The following is a 16,751-nucleotide window of genomic DNA, read 5'->3' on the forward strand; positions in this document are numbered from 1 at the left end:
TGCTGTAGGGTGAACTTGTGAAACAGTATGGGATAAGGCAGCTTCGGTTTGCTCTGGTGTGACATTGAGGCAGCTAGTAGGTAACAAGGCAAGAGAAGGAAGCAGGAACATGCCTTCTTTGAATTAAGGGTCTTTCATAATTCTTGGGTAGAAATACTACTGTGTTGTACATGACTCAATTAAAATTATTGAGTGAGGGTTGGGACTTTCAGTAAAGTACTTACCACACAAGCATGAGAACCCAAATTGGATCTCTACTACTCACATAAAGGCTGGGTGGAACGGTACAGGGAAGCAGAGAAAGGAGCTTTCCTGGGGCTTGCAAGCTACCTGCCTAGTTCGGCTTCACTGAAAGACTCTGTCTTGAAAAACCAAGTGGAGAGTTATTGAGGAAAACACTCTGTGTTGACTGCTAGCCTCTTTACACCCATGTCTACATGTCTACACACACATATAAACACAAGAATATAAATATGTACAATGCTGACTGAGTCCCATCTTCTCTCATTCTAAAAACTCAGACTTAGTTGTATTTTGGGTGGAAGATTCATCCAAACAACAGATATCAGCTTCTCTGGTTTTTATCATCTTTTTATAGTTACCTGTGTCCATAGTACATGTAATTGATGTAGACTCTGGAGCACATCATTAATTTTTCACAAATCATTAGTCCTTTTGACTTAGGAATACCGTTGTTTTTATTTCTCCTGATTGTCTCTGAGAAGTCTCTCTTAAGAGAATAGAACTGATATTTGCTTGCATCTTATGGTTTGACCTCTGTATACTTCACTTTACTTGCAAGTGTCTTGGCCTTCCCTGTTCCTGTGAGAGGTCTTGATGTGCCTTCCTTATTGTTGTCTCCTGACACCCCTTTCCAGGAATGTCCTATGTTCTGATTATCTTGGACTTCCGGATTTTCCCTCTAAAACCCGTGCTTGCTTGGTGTGCTAGCTTGTGCTGATAGTCCCAGTACTTGGGGGGCAGTAGCAGGTAGATTTTGGTGATTTTTGAGACTAGCCTGATCTATATAGTAAGTTTTATAGTGAGACCTTGTCTCACAAGACCAAAATCAAAACCACTACCACCAGTATCGTAGTCATTGGCAACAACAACAACCACCCAAAGTGAAACTAAGTGTAGGACTCTGCCAGACTTTGGTCTTGCTGTCCTGTCCCTGAGCAGTCTGTACTTAAATGTCACCCTCATATTTTCTAAGCTCAGTTGGGTGTGACTGCCCTCTAGAAGTCAGCTTTGTTGTTTACATGGTAAACTCTTACCTTTGTTTGGCTTTTATGTTCCCAAATTGATTTTTCATTTCCTTACTGCATGGCCACACATACTGTACATGGTAGTCCAGCTCTGGGGCTTGGCCAGTGCTTATTACTAAGCTTATGCTAAGTAAGTATTTCTTTTGCTGGCTGAATAAAAATATAGATACTGCCTTTTGAAGAAGAGTGAGGGGAACTACAGTTGTTAGAACTTGAGAGAAAACCAGCTTTATTATAGAAGCACACCTTTACAAGATAGGGTTGGATCAGTATCCTGCAATAGTATTAGTTTTTGCTTCCTTTTAATTTTTCCATTTGAAGTGACTTTTTGCTGGCATTAACACAAAACAAAAAATCTGATCAATAAAACAGCCCACATTCCCAGAGGTTTGTAAGTGATTCCTCCTGGCCTATGACATCATAAGCTTCCACAGCCAGAGGCTCTCTTCCCCTCTACCCCCCACATGTGAGAACAGTTGTTCTTTGCAGATGGGGTGAGGAATGGGTTCCAGATATGAGGTCACTGTGAGAATATACAACATTGTAAATAAGATTTTCATAGGCAGAGAACCAGAGTACATCTGCTTTTGGATAAAAACTTTGTGTGTAGCTGTCTGGGTAAGGTAAAAAGCTAGACAAAAAGTGATATTTTAATGCCATTGAATAAAATTAAACATATCAAATATACTTAGAAACGTCTGTCAACTTTTGTGTTCAGATATAAGTATGTCATAACTGCCCTCTTATTCATCAAGAGAAAAGTCTTGTACTGAAAGATAGTAGGGATCTTAAAAATTAGTCAATGCCTTGACAAAAGTTTGAGATTTCATTGTTTTGTAGGACAGAGGAGACCACAGTGGCTAAGGAAACCTCTTTTCTGTATTTGTAAATGAATAGCAATAAAATATAATTCAGGACTTGTACTTTTCTTTATGACCAAGTTCTCACATCAGTGTGTCAGTACTCTATGCAAAGGAGCAGTATTGGTTGGTTGTTATGGGAAGTGCTGTGAGAGGTGAAACCCTGAAAGGAGGTTTAAGGGGATAACTAAGGGACATGGGCAAAGAGATGGTAGAATTGGCTCCTTCAGAATCCAGAGTATGCACTGACTACTAGAAGTCCAAAATGAGTCCTTAGAACTGCTGGAGGCATGATGTCAGATTCCTGTTGGAATAGAATATTGGCGAGATGTTGTTTTTGACCTCTGAAAAGGCCTATTCCAGGACAGAGGGCATGATGGTCTCATCATTTCTAGGAATTTTGCTCTTTGTTAAAATTGAGCTCAGAGGGCTTGAGATTTGGCTCAGTGATTAGGAGCACTGGCTGCTCTTCCAGAGGACCCAGGTTCAATTCCTAGCACACATATAGCAGCTCACAACAGTCTGTAACTCCAATTTCAAAGTATCTGCTCTCTTTTGACTTCTGAAAGCACTGCATGCACATGATGCACAAAAGTACAGGCAGAAAACACACACACACACACACACACACACACACACACACAAAGGAAAAAAATTGAGGTGAGTATTAAAGAACAGAACAGTGGAGGTGACATTATGATGGAATGCCTAAGAAGAGAGGTAGCATTCAGAGTTATGATACCAGGGACAAAGGGATAACGTCAACTCTGCAGATAATAGTTAACTAATGAACTGAAGAAACATTTTTGACAGCCTAGTGAATGTCAAGTATTTGGGAATGAGCACTAGAAAAGTCACTGGGGTGGTAGGCAAAAATAACTGTAATAATGAAGGAAATTGTAGGTCATTGTTCCAAGAGAAAGAGGAGAAAGAATAGATAGAAGGAACCACTGCACTATTGGTTAGGGAAGTCTCTGTGAGAGCATCCTGTAGGTGAGATCTAAAAGGCAAGAGTGAACAGTGAATTTCAGCTTTGGAAAAGAATATAGGTAAAGAGATCAGCAAGCAGAAGAACAGCAAGGAGAAGACTTGATGTTTTTGAGGATTAAAAGAAAGCAGCCTTTTGAGACATAATGGAGCAAAGGTGGAGTTAGGCAGTAGCCAAGTCCTTTAGGGACTTAGACTATATTAGAAACTTGGATTTTGCCAAGGACCAGCCTTTGCTTAGAAAGGGGTTCCTGAGAGAAAGGGTGTTTGAGAGTAGCAGAAAAAAACGACTTGAAGTCAATCTTGGGGTACAAGCTGGCAGCCTGTGTTATTTACAAATAAATTTAGCCATTTTCTCCAGGTTCCCTTTTGATTATCCCAGGAATCAGCATCCCATGACCACCTTCCCCCTTGATTCTTAGAAGAAGACAGCAAGTACACCCTTTTTTTTTTTTTTTTAACATTGCAGAGGAATTCAGAGATCTGCCTGTCTTTGTAAGCACAAACAAGAAATTTAGCTGAGTGGGATCTCATCCTGAGATTACCATTCAGACCACGCCTGTACCTAAATTAGCTCTGTTCCAGGCTGACCTTGAAATCAGGAATTTGTCTGCCTTTGTATCTGCCTGCCTTTATATCTTTCTGACAAGCTGGGTTATAGTGTAACTGCCTCTGTTTTTTTTTTTTTTTTTTTTTTTTTAGTTCTGTTAATACCCTTATATGAGTCATAGTATGCCCTTATATTTTGCATAGTTGAAAATTTATATTTTTGAACTCATGTTTTCAGAGTTTTTTCCCACAGCCTTAAGGACTGTCTTCAAGGTCACAGCATTTACCATTTTTTTTTTAAATTTTTTATTTTTTACTAAGGACATAGACACGCCCTGACTCCTGGTCTGTCTCTGGTTATCAAGGCGTCATTAACCTTGGCAGGGAAGATGTTCCCTAGAAGGAGGAACAGAAAGTAAAATATACAAATAAGTCTTACACCTAGCAACTGTCAGTACTCAGAGGCATAGACCCTGCTGCCTCTGTTCCAGGGATGGGAAACCATGTCACATTGTCCCTTTCACATGGCCATGCAGGACTTGGCAGATGTCATGCACAGAACAATGGCAAGTCATCAAAGGGTATTAAGTAGGCAGCACACAGTCCATTTCACATTTTAAAAATGTCTCTTTGGTTGTGGTGAAATGAGTAGACTTGAATGGAACCTCAACGTCCACCTAGAAAGCCATCAAAATCTACTAGATAAGAAAATAGTGTGACATGAAAAAAGGGCAGAGGGGTGCAGTGAGGAGGGAAGTACATGCATGTGGAGCCTGAGTGGACATCATGCTAGTGTGACACCATGCTAGTGTGTGCATGTGGAGCCTGAGTGGACACCATGCTAGTGTGACATCATGCTAGTGTGTGCATGTGGAGCCTGAATGATACCATGCTAATGTGACACCATGCTTGTATGTGCATGTGGAGCCTGAGTGGTCACCATGCTAGTGTGACACCATGCTAGTGTGTGTATGTGGAGCCTGAGTGGACACCATACTAGTGCATGCATATGGACAGGGAGGTAAAAGGAAGAATAGGGGCTGTCCCTTAGCATCTGAGTGAATCAGATGAAGACCTGATCTTGCTGTTAGTTAAGGTAAGGAAGATAGAATTGAAGATGTGTGGATTTGGAAGGGTGTAAATGTGTGAAGGGTCCTGGTGATGGCTATTAACACAGAGGTATTGGAGCCTGGATTCTGGAGCCAGACGTTCCATATTTATCTTTTCAGTGTCTCAGTTACCTTATAAATATCAAAAGAAGAAAACAGTAGTAGCTAAGTCAAATTAGCTAGTTTAATTTAAATTAGTTCATTAGCTCTTAAAAGTGCATGGCCTATATTCTACACATATGAATGGTGTTTGAGGTTTTTTTAAGTACTGTCTGGCACATCTGTAATTCAATTGAAGTGGTTACTGCCCTGTGAAGCTAGCTGTCTGTAGTTGTACATCTTAAGATTATTTTTTCAAGAATATCTGGAGCTGGGCAGTGGTGGCGCACACCTTTAATCCCAGTACTTGGGAGGCAGAGGCAGAGGCAGGTGGATTTATGAGTTTGAGGCCAGCCTGGTCTACAGAGTGAGTTCCAGGATGCCAGGGCTACACAGAGAAACCCTATCTCGAAAAACCAAAAAGAAAAAAGAAAAAAATCTGGAAACATTTTTACGTGTGAAATTCCTTAGTTTTAAGTCTTTTCAAACATATTGTAAGCCAGCTAAAATATATTTGTGATTGCCAAGTTAGACTAATTGTACCATTTGTGAGTTAATTCTCTGCAGTGCCATTCTGGTCTTTGAGTATAGGCAAGGAGAAGTCAGATAGTTGGGGTCAGTTGAAAGGTAGGCTTTATTGATTATGTGTAGGAGGAATTGTGGACGTAGGGCTCAAAGTTTCTGAAGCTAAGAGATAATGGCAGGCAAAAACTACTAGATGGCCAAGGAAGTTAGTAACCATAGCTGAAGGACAGTGATTGGTAAACTTCTGGGCTGTGACATGGAGGTCTTAGTGACACTGAAGTATTATTGGAATTCCCATGGTATGTGGGATGGAAGCACAGCAAACTCCAATTAGAAAGAGTGATGCAGGACTTTTTGTGTTCAGAAGTGATATGGTGGCAGGATATAGGCAGAGGGCAACGTAGCTGGGACGAGTGGAAACAAAGGTAACTAGAGTGATTTGGTCATTGATGTGGATTCAAAGTCCCTAAATGTGTATAGGAATTGGGATAAGGGAAGGCAGTGACAGCTGAGCCAAAACATTAGTGAATTAATACTATAATCAGTAAGTTAGAAGGCACCTGTATCAAGTCCAGCAAGAACTAGCACATGAACTTCAAAGGGGTGTTTGAGAATATAGGAATGAACTAATTTTAAGTCCATTTTTGGGAAACAGTGATGTTCTCTTTGATAACACCCAAAGGAAGCAATGACATTAGGGCAGGACTAGGTTCTGATCTGGTAAGAAGTCACAGAAGTATTCAGAATGGGACAGGAAGTACAGGATCCTCATTGGTTAAACTCCAGGCCTGGAAAAGTTTGAAAACGAGGAAGTAAAGGGGATTGGGTGAGAAACACAGCCTTGGCCTCCTCTGGGTAAGACTGATCCTCTGCTGTGTGAGTCTTTGAGCTGGCAGACTTTGTTGACAGGCTGTACTGTTGCCTTCTGTCAGGCTGCAGGGACATCTCTTCTCTTAGAGGACTCAGGAGGAGTTGCTTGGTTCTACATGTTATCTGTTCTCTCTGGAGTCTGTTCCTGACATCCCGTTCTTAAGTCAAATTTCCATATGCTAATCTGAAGCCAGGCTTCTGCCCTACCCTCCTCTGTGCTTTTATCTATTGGGAGGTTTGGGAGAGAGAATCGTGAATCAAGAACTTTCTGGTCCTTTTCATATATTTTAAGTTGCCCCTAGATGCAGACCTGAACAATGTGTGTCTTTCCTGGGAACCCAGCTTTGGCTTCTCCCAGTATTCTGCAATTAAAGGCATACTGAAACAAGAGGCTAACCCTTTGCTGAACTAAAAGGGAGATGGTAAAAGAATAGTAATTAAAAAAAAAAAAAAACAAAAAACCAAACTTAGAAAAGGCTGTCTGGAATCAGAAAATGAAATGCTTAAAAATACTGTTTAAATTTATTGAAGCATTTCCCCTCAAGACTGTCTGTTATTCCCTATTGTAGCCTCCTCATCATACATAGTGCCTGTCAAGCTAGTGGTCAGGAAATATTTGTTGAATGAATGAGTATTTAGAAAAAAATTATAAGTGTTTCCCCTTTCCTTCAGGAAAAAACAGTTGCTTTAGAAAGTGAATTTGCTTAAGCACTGTTAGCCAAGAAAGCCTGGGCAGCTTTGTCAGCTCTGTCGCCTGACCCCTTTCTGTAACCAGCAGAGCTCTGGCCGCATAGAGTCAAGCAAGTGCTGGATGCCGCTCCTGCTGCACCTCTACTGCCCCACCCTCTTCCTTCATCTTTGTTCTTTTCTTAGGACTGTGCTAGCTGAAAGTGTGTTGTAGCTGTAACCTCACAGCATCCCACACGTTTTCTTTCTCAAGGACGAAGCTTAGCTATTATTCAGTACCCTATGTGGTCTGTTTGGGGCTTGATCATAATCAGTATCAAATATCAATACAAATGGCTAAGGACTGAGTGATCAGTTGTGATAATCTAGTTGGTATGTTAAGATGTGTACCATGGCATGGAAATTTGTAATTTAAACACCTGTGAAAGAAAGAAATTATTTTCCATTTAATCTTATACCTTCACCTATCTTGTGAATTCTGTGCCTTTGAGCCATTCCTTTTAGTGAGAAATGTTCTTTAAACACTTTCTCAAGTTATCCTTTAGGTTGTGTTGGTAGGAAAACAGCTTCTTACCTGCACATGCTCCAGTGGCCTGTGAGTGCAGCTGGACTCTGGGGGAGGTTATGGATGCCTGAAAAAGACCCACAGCACTGAGTGGCCACTGAGGACTGCCCCCACCTGCACCCCTGTAGAAGTGGATCCTGACTTGGCTGGAGTCATATGAAGTTGAAGGCAGACTGGGTGGCCTAGCTGTGGGAGCTAGCATTGACATTTGCATTAAGAGTTGCTAGGAACCATTTTGAATTATTAACTCATTCGGTTCTGCAAAGGGGCCAGAGTAGAACATGTACATCCAATTCCTCGGGGCTAAGTATCCAATTAGAAACCAGCTTGAAAATGGTCCCAGAAACATGACATTGTGCAGAGGTCATGGAACTGAGAGACAGCAAAATAGGCTGCTAATATGAAGGAGGGATGCTCTCCAGACAGCCTTGCTAGAGTCCAGGGTTAAGTGTGAAGATGAGTAGTTGTCTTGTCCTGCTTTGTGCCGAGGGCTGGTATTTCCTGCCTGTGCCCATCAGAGCAGAGCAGCAATCTCAGCTGTCAGTGTTGGAATCTGATGTTTCCTGTACCAGCCTTAATTAATTCTCATACATTTAACTTGTTTTCTGAATCAAATTGTTTAAGAACTTTTTAATCAGAGAATAACATTCATAGGAAAATAAATATCCAGCTAGTAGAATTTTCATAGATTTTTATTTTGTTTTGTTTTAAAGGGTGTATTGAGAATCAATCCAAAGAAGTTTCATGAAGCCTTCATTCCTTCTCCGGTAAGTTTATTAACTTTATAATAAACTTAATGTCATATTGAATATTTTAGATGTGCTCTGAACTTGAAATCATATACTTTGACTAAAAAGCAGAATAGTAAAACAAAATTGAGAATAGGCAAAGATTTGTTTCAAATTTAAATAAATAAAATTTGTTCACTACCCCTTCTGCCAGTCTTAAAATTGAATGCCAAATGAGAGGGATGACATTTGTTCTGAGGCTGCAGAAAGCAGCTGGACATTCACAGACTACCCGCCAGCCCATGTAATTGGATGCTCTTGGTTTATAGCTTAAAAGGATTTATAGGTTTTTCCACTGATTTAAGTTAATCTTTCCTAAACAAATATGCTATCTACTTTCGTTCTACTGCATGAGCTAATCTGAACATTTGTCCAAAAATAATGTGTAATGCTTTTCTGTCGGTTTCTCACTTCACTTTCGTGCAGGTGATCGGCCTTTGGTCAAGGCACTTTAGTTTTTGTTTTTAGGCTGTTTCTTGTATTCATGACTTGTCTTAAGAGCTTCTCTCTGGTTAAAGTAGTCCCGCACTGATAAGTAGTTAGCAGCAGGTCTGTGCAGAAGGTTGTACCTGAGGCTGGGAGAGCAATAGTCTTGAGTTCCCGGCCTAACTTTTCCAGGATGTTGTCATGGAGAGCTACTTTTTTTTTTTTTTTTAAACCAGTGGAAGAGACCATAGGGGTGAACTTCTGCTTAGAGAAATATGACATATTTCATTAGCTACATGGCAAGTTTAATAACATTGCTATGTTGTTCATAGGTGATTCTGTTATTATTGTTATTGTTACTACTGCTGCTACTACTGCAGTATCCTTATTCTCTTTTCTCAAGCTTTGCTCAGTTTCTTTCTTTCTCTTTCCCATCAGAAGTCAAGGGCTCATATTTACTTCAAGTTCAAGCTTGCTGTTACACTATGGAAAAAGCATCTGTGATGTTTTCACACTGTTTTCTCTAAATCATAGTCTCTTCTTCAGACAAAACATATCTATATCCTGACTTGTAAAGTAACAACTTTGAAGTGGTATTTTACCTTGGGAACAGTTCTGTTAAGCAGTAGAGTGTGTAGAGTTTGTTTACATGTGTGTTAGATTCTAGAGTTTGCTCATACTATGAAGATCACATGCAAGAAGGTGCCCGTGAGGTATCTATGAACTGACTGGAATTCAGACCTTTCATCTACTCTGTATGGTGGTGTTTGCCTCGCTGGCTGCAAGGATACAGGGGCCTGTAGTAGTTTGAAAACTTTACTATAGCTTTTATTTTTCCTATGTGTTGAGTCTTGAGTTCTTTGAAGTTGAATCCCTGTTAGGTTAGCACTTACCACATGTGAAGCCTAGAACTAAGGGACAATTCCAAATATATAAGAGGTTATGAATCGGGCTGGAGAGATGGCTCAGGGGTCAAGCTCATGCTGCTCTTGCAGAGGGTAAAAGTTTGGATCACAGCACCACACCAGGGCCTCACAGCACTGTAACATTAGCTCCAAGGAATCGGATTCCCTCTTCTGCTTTGGTGGATACCTACATGCATGTGCATACACAGAAATAAAAATAGCATTAAAATAAATTTTATGACAAATATACCTCTTTGTACCCATGTTTGTTTACATATAGAATTCATATTCTGTGGAGCTTTGGGCTGACTGTTAACCTGTGTTCTACCACCTTTCTTTCTTAAGCTTGGTTCTTGTCTTCTCTTGGTTCCTTTACATCTAACCAGGGCTTGAGCATATGCATATATGGCTATCTTACCCCACAGGTCTGAGTTCTATATCCGTGTTTCTTAGCAATACCATCCCTTAACTTGCATGAAGTACAGAGTGCCACCTTGGTGCTTAGGCCAATTTCAGGGGAACACATTCCTTTGCCTCTTAGAATTTCTTGTCAGATGAGGAGGTGTACAGAGTCTAGTTAGGATCCTGCAAGTTAAATTCATATTCTTTCATTTACAAATATTATGTTTATATGCTTCAGTCTGGTTTGTTAGCATTAGGAAGGAAAAAGCAAAAGATACCTGTGTTTCCAAGGTTTATATTTGTTTTTCTATTTGAAACTTTTTTCCTGTCATATTCTATTTAGAAAGTTTCAGATGGATGTAGTGTTAGGATGGTTTTTCTATACTATATGTGTATGTTATTTTATCTAGAACCTAATGCAATAATCACATTCTCCCAGAAACTACTAATACTAAATTCACCCCTGGGAATAAAGGCTGCTCATCAAAGCCCAATTGTAGGTGAATATACTCTAATTTTGGACGTTAGAATGGTACTGTATTCTTCTTTTGGGGCTCAAATGGTCAGTTTCAATTTTCAGAGGCATTTGTAGAAAAGAATTGATAGAATTCAGTAGCATGAATTTCTGGCTAAGTATAGTTCATGTCCACGTCAAGACCAGACTTCTGTGAATTGCAGAATGCCTACAGGTAGACTAGGAAGTGCAGTGTTGGGACTGGAATGCTTACCTGTAAGACAGGAATGCGTATGAAAAGAGCCTATGGTCTGAATAGAGGAGATAGAAAGATTTTCTCATGTCTAATATGAAGAGTTGATAAAATACCCTCTGTTACAACTTTAAAATTCTAAGGCTTTTGGAGAGAAAACAACAAAAAAAGGAAATTCGATTAGATTAGGTTTATTCTTACTCTAAAAGTGTTTACTGGGTGCTATTTGCCATGTGAAAATATCCACCTAGGCCAGTGGGCTAAGTCCTTATCATCAGGTGTGAAAGAATATTTTCTATTGAAGGAACTTGATTTGGAATTATTATAATTTCTGTTGGTAGTAAGTAGATTTTTTTTCTTATGGCAGATTCTAAATGTGTGGGATGTGTTACATATGTCTACCTGCTAGTATCTTGGAATTCTTGGCAAAAATAAAATACAAAGTGAAAATTAAAACAAATAACTTTTAAGTAAAGTAAGATAAATGATATTACAATATCTTTTTATCTTATTTTAGTTGAGCTAAAGAAAAGGAATGGACAGTTTGTTATTGTTTCTGTTTTGGATTATATTGGTCTATGAAGCTCTGTAATTTGTGTCTTGTCGTAGGAGGCACGCTTTATCCAGCTGTGGAATTTATTTCTGGTCCAAAAGGATCTATTATCTCACCAATAGAGGATACTCTGACCATTATGACATTCTTATATTATCTTTCTTCATTGTCTCGTTTTAATGTTAAATATGTCCACACTCCTTTTATTTTTCTATGGATGTTTACCATTCACTCCCTGTCTCCTTCCTCATCCCCTGCTCCACTAGTCTTTAATGGATAAGGTGAGTCTTCCAGGATCCCAGTGAAGAGTTGAATTGTGTAGCCTTAAAACCTAGTTAAGAGGGATAACATTGAACCATTTCTAAGTTTAAGATCTTTTGTTTTGCTTTTTAAGACAAGATTTCTCTGCAAAGCCCTGGTTGTCCTGGAACTTGCTTTGTAGACCAGTCTGGCCTCTCAGAACTCAAGAGGAGTGCTTGCCTTTGCCTCCAGAGTACAGGTATTAAAGGTTGCACCATCACCTGGCTTAAGTTTATTAAAAGAACAGACTTGGCTGTAGATATAGAATTGAAGAATTGCATAGTGATACATTAGCAAGGAGTTGTCTTAGATTCTACTCATTGCTTCTTCTTGGTTCTTTACGACAGTAATGCTAAAGTCTGGTCATCTAATCTTTTTATTTCTGAGCCGCCAAAGGAGGAGTCCAGCTGCTTGTTGAGGCTCCTTTGCATTGCTGATGTTTTGATACATGAGAATGGGTTAGGATGACCTCTGAGCAGCTCTCTTCATTGGAGGGCAGTTCATAAGATCAGGGTGCTTTAAATACACTGCAGAAAGCAACAGTTGGTGGTGATGTGTCACACTCGTGTGGTTCACGTTCTATTTACCAATCATCTCTGTTTCTCTGAGAAGCTCATCACAGGGTCAGACTGCCTTACTTCTTTGTGGCTAACACGGTAGCTGTTCCTTAGGGACGAGGGTGGGGTCAGATTTGGCAGAGTGTGGGCCACAGCTGCCAGTCATCACTAGACTGGAAATGGAATAGAAAATCTGTTTTAAAATATCTTGAATTTGTTTGTAACTGGGAGGAGCTGGTGAATTTAGAATGCCCATTTTAACTAACTAGAATTTTTATAGTACTCAAGTTATTTGAATGTTAAATATTAACAGCATAGAGTGTCTGTATTACAAACAATCATTGATTACAAATCAGTGACTTTCCAGACACTTTTGCTATCAGCTCCTGTAAGGAAAGCCAACATTTAACTTCTCTTATTCTCTGGAAAGGAACACGATGACTTGGAAGACTAAAGAAGAGCACATGTTTGTTGAGACATTTTTCTCTTGGCCTCTGATCCCCCAAAACTTGTTTTTATTTAGCTATTTTTTGCATTTAAGTGATTTTATCAGGAAAACTCTGGCACCTATTAGATTTTGAAGTAGATGCCATGGTGAGTTTGCTGGGCACCACACCATTTACCACGGGGCCTTTTTGGTTGTGAGACTGAGCATGCGTAAGGTGTCAGTGCTTCATGTTCATGGCTAGAGCTTACCATGCTCTGACATCAGGCGATAGGAGGTTTAAAGATGTTTTATGAATCTTAATCTATTTTCATTTAAAATTTCACATAGGAGTACTATATTTAAATTATTTCCTTTCCCTGTCATTCCTCCAATTCCTCCTGAGTCTTCTCACTACTTCTCATAACCTTATATTTTTCTAAGTATATATGTGCATGTATATACTCATATGTTTATATATATAAACACATAAATATAACCTGCTGAGTCAATGTGGTATTCTATATGTGTTTAGATTTTTAGGGAAACAATTAAGATGTTCATCAGAGGGGAAGTCTGATTCTCTCTCTTCTGCCAATCATTAAGTTGTCCTGTATCTGAAGTATGTGATATTTTCAGGAATAGGGACTGACCTTCAATTTCTGGGAGGCATTTTAGGGCCACAGCAATAGCATATGTTATTTTGAGAGTCTTTTGGACTCTCTTGACCAACAACTTGAAAGGAGGTTTCCTGTTTTCTGGCACTGAGGTTTTAAATGTGATTCCTTAGGGAATCATATATTTTTTATGTTTACTTAAAATTACATGTAAGTGTAAATATTTATATATGTATCTGTTAAATTAATTTCAGTTCTTGATCTTTTCATCTCTCTCTGCCTTATTTGGAAGTTTTTCTTTTTCCACTCTAAAGCTAAAAAGGATAACATAAGAATATTGTCTTTTTCTTTTTAGTAATCAATCTACAGTCTTAGTTTTTTTTTTTTCTTTATGTGCTTTTCTTTGTTTTTGTCTGCCTTTAGTAGATCCCTTTAAGTATTTGGTGATTTTAGCCTCAGCTAGTCTGTTCTTAGGTTTGAATTGGTCTATTTTTTTTAAAGATTTATTTATTATTATATGTAAGTACTCTGTAGCTGTCTTTAGACACACCAGAAGAGGGCATCAGATTTCATTATGGATGGTTGTGAGCCACCATGTGGTTGCTGGGATTTGAACTCAGGACCTTCAGAAGAGCAGTCAGTGCTCTTAAACACTGAGCCGTCTTGCCAGCTCCTGGAGTAGTATTCTTGTTAAGTTAACAGATTTAGAGTATAAACACTTTTAAGGAGATAAATTTTGGCTCCAGGCCTTGGTAACTTGACTGTTCCTTTATTTTTCCCTCCAATTTAGGATGGTGATCGGGACATTTTTATTGATGGAGTTGTTGCTCGTAATAGAGCCTTAAATGGGGACCTTGTGGTTGTAAAACTGCTTCCTGAGGACCAGTGGAAGGTGAGTTTAAATTTCCTTTTCTAATTATTTTCTTCATAGGGTATTGTACATTCCATGATGTACTTAGGCATCGTGTGTGTGTATGTGTGTGTGTGTGTGTGTGTGTGTGTGTGTGTGTGTTGGGGCTATGGGCCCCTTGGGACCCAATGTAAAAATAAGTTTTGCCTTTGAATAAGGCTATTAAATGGGGATTTGAATCCCCCACTTTCAGTCAATCAACCTTGTCAGATCCTTGCACTGATTTTTGATACTCTTTTGGATAAGAAAAGTGCTTATACGGTCTTGTCAAGTGTGAAATAATTTATAATTTCCTATACCCTATGCTGTGAGAGTTGGAACAACAAATCCACAGAAATGGTGGTATTTTTCATCCATTTTTGCTTACTGTACTGAGACACACAGCAATATATATTTAGTGCTGACATGTAGGGCATGTGCCACCGAGCCTGGACTTAGAGGTCTCATTTTGTGAATGCCCTTGCTGCTAGAGCTAGCTAAGCAGCAAAGGGTTTGGCAAAACAGGTAGCATCCCAGGTTGGCACAGTCCAGGCTTTGAGGAGAAAAATTAATGTTTTTCTTTTACAGTTAGTATGTAAAAATGGAAGAAATCAAACCAGAAACTATCCTGACTGTTGTTTAGACATTGACTGCAGTAGGGCAAGTTGCATGTTACAGGGAGCCAGTGTGAAGGCTGAGATTTGGCCTGAGATTTGAGAGTTGAGGTGGAGAGAAGTTAGCATGTGAAGATAGAGGAGACAGGAGTGAAGGCAGCTGTAAGAACAGACAGGGGGGCTGCAGACATCTGTTACGCCTTGTATTTAAGCAAAATGACTGTGATGTCTTTAGCTGAAATGGAGGACAGTGAGGAAAAGTATGTATTACTGTAAACATCACTGAACTGGTAAAAGTCAGAGAAAAGAGGGTAGAGAACTCTGAAGAGCTTGAGAGAGGTAGGGAGACATTGAGGAAATCAAGATTATAATAGAGCTGAAATGGGCAGAGGTAATATTTTAAAAATGATGAAGCTGGGCGGTGGTGGCACACACCTTTAATCCCAACACCTGGGTGGATTTCTGAGTTTGAGGCAAGCCTGGTCTACAAAGTGAGTTCCAGGACAGCCAGGGCTATACAGAGAAACCCTGTCTCGAAAAAAAACAAAAACAAAAACAAACAAACAACAAAAAAAGAATGATGGAAATCTCTCTCAAACTGATGAAAATTATCAAGCAACAGAATCAAGAAATTGTATTGACCTCCAAGTAGGATGAAATGAAACTCATCCTTTGAATATTGTGGTAAGTCTGCAGAAACCAAAGAGAAAACATTTCCAAAGTGCCAGGGACAGGAACAGTGTGCTTTTAAAAAATTAAGACAGTAACAGCTGACTTGTTGATAGCCACAGAGATGAGAAGCCAAGGGGATGATATCTTCGGCTCTGGATCTAGTTGATAGTCTAGAACTCTAAATCTGCCAAAAATCTATGAGAGCAAAGACACATACAGATATTTCACACTTGTTCAAAAGACATGACTAGTGGCTGTCACACTGGACCTCACAGATACCCAAGTGTCTGTCACTGCAGAAAACCATGTCTTCTTAAAGATGTTTTCAAATACAAAGTGACTGAGAATGTAGCTCAGTGGTACTGTGTGACATGTGCAAACCCTAGCTTCAGTTCTCATTACAGTGGAAACCAGATAGCATCAGTCACATTCTGTCCTCATGTTTTTCATGCCCACTAGCTTTTCCTGGTCTTATTAATATTTTCCTTTTTGGATATATTATTGAAAAAAACTTCAGCATCCTAAATTGTCTCACTTACTGGTAAACCCTGCTAAACATTTAAAGAAGAAATAGTCCTTGTCTTACACAAGGAGCTACCCTTTTTCCTTCATTCTATAAGACCACCATTGTAAAATACTAGAGTAAGAAACAACATAAAAGATCTAAAGATGAATACCTCTCATAAGCACAGGTGAACAAGTATCCAACAGGATATTAGCAAAGAGACTCTAGGAACATGTACTAAGAATAAAACATGAATACATGGTGATTGTCTTAGAAATGCAAAGTTGGCTTAATGTTGAAAAGCATTCTTTATAGCCCACCCTTTAACAAACTAAGTCTTAAACCTTACTTCAACCAAATATCAGTCAGTATACATAGAAAATGCATTTGACAAAATTCCATAACTGTTCCTGATAAAAATTCTAGTACTGAGTAGCCTAGAGCAGGATGACCCTGAGTTTGGGCTACACGGTAAGACTGTCCTACTCACTAAGAGGAGGATGACAAGGCCATTCCTGCTTCTTCTCAGTTTTTGAAGGCAGATCCCTCCTCCACTAAGAACAACACTGCTCTAATTTCTTCTACACATTCTCTGTGTTCTCAGTTCATGATATGATCACTATTCCTGGTTTGCTGCTATTTTTTTCTTTTAGTTTTTTTTTCAAATTTTTGTTAGCTATTTTCTTCATTTACATTTCAAATGCTATCCCCAAAGTCCCCTATACCTCCCCTGCCCTGTTCCCCTACCTACCCACTCCCAATTCTTGGCCCTGGTGTTCCCCTGTACTGGGGCATATAAAGTTTGCAAGACCAAGGGGTCTCTCTTCCCAATGGTGTCTGACTAGTCCATCTTCTGCTACATATGCAGCTAGA

At 39.4% G+C, this 16,751-nt stretch overlaps 1 protein-coding gene across 2 annotated transcripts in view; it reads left to right on the top strand.

Annotated features, from left to right (window-relative positions):
- Dis3l2 (DIS3 like 3'-5' exoribonuclease 2) overlaps positions 1–16,751 on the top strand; it is a 326,249-nt gene that overhangs the window by 41,471 nt on the left and 268,027 nt on the right. For both annotated transcript variants that reach the window (XM_021198088.1, XM_021198087.1), the window contains exons 4-5: positions 8,233–8,286; positions 13,989–14,090. In XM_021198088.1, coding sequence (XP_021053747.1) covers positions 8,233–8,286; positions 13,989–14,090 — 156 coding nt within the window. The remainder of the gene's footprint in view (positions 1–8,232; positions 8,287–13,988; positions 14,091–16,751) is intronic.

Source organism: Mus pahari, chromosome 5 (genome assembly GCF_900095145.1).
Source record: "Mus pahari chromosome 5, PAHARI_EIJ_v1.1, whole genome shotgun sequence".
Lineage (NCBI taxonomy): Eukaryota > Metazoa > Chordata > Mammalia > Rodentia > Muridae > Mus > Mus pahari.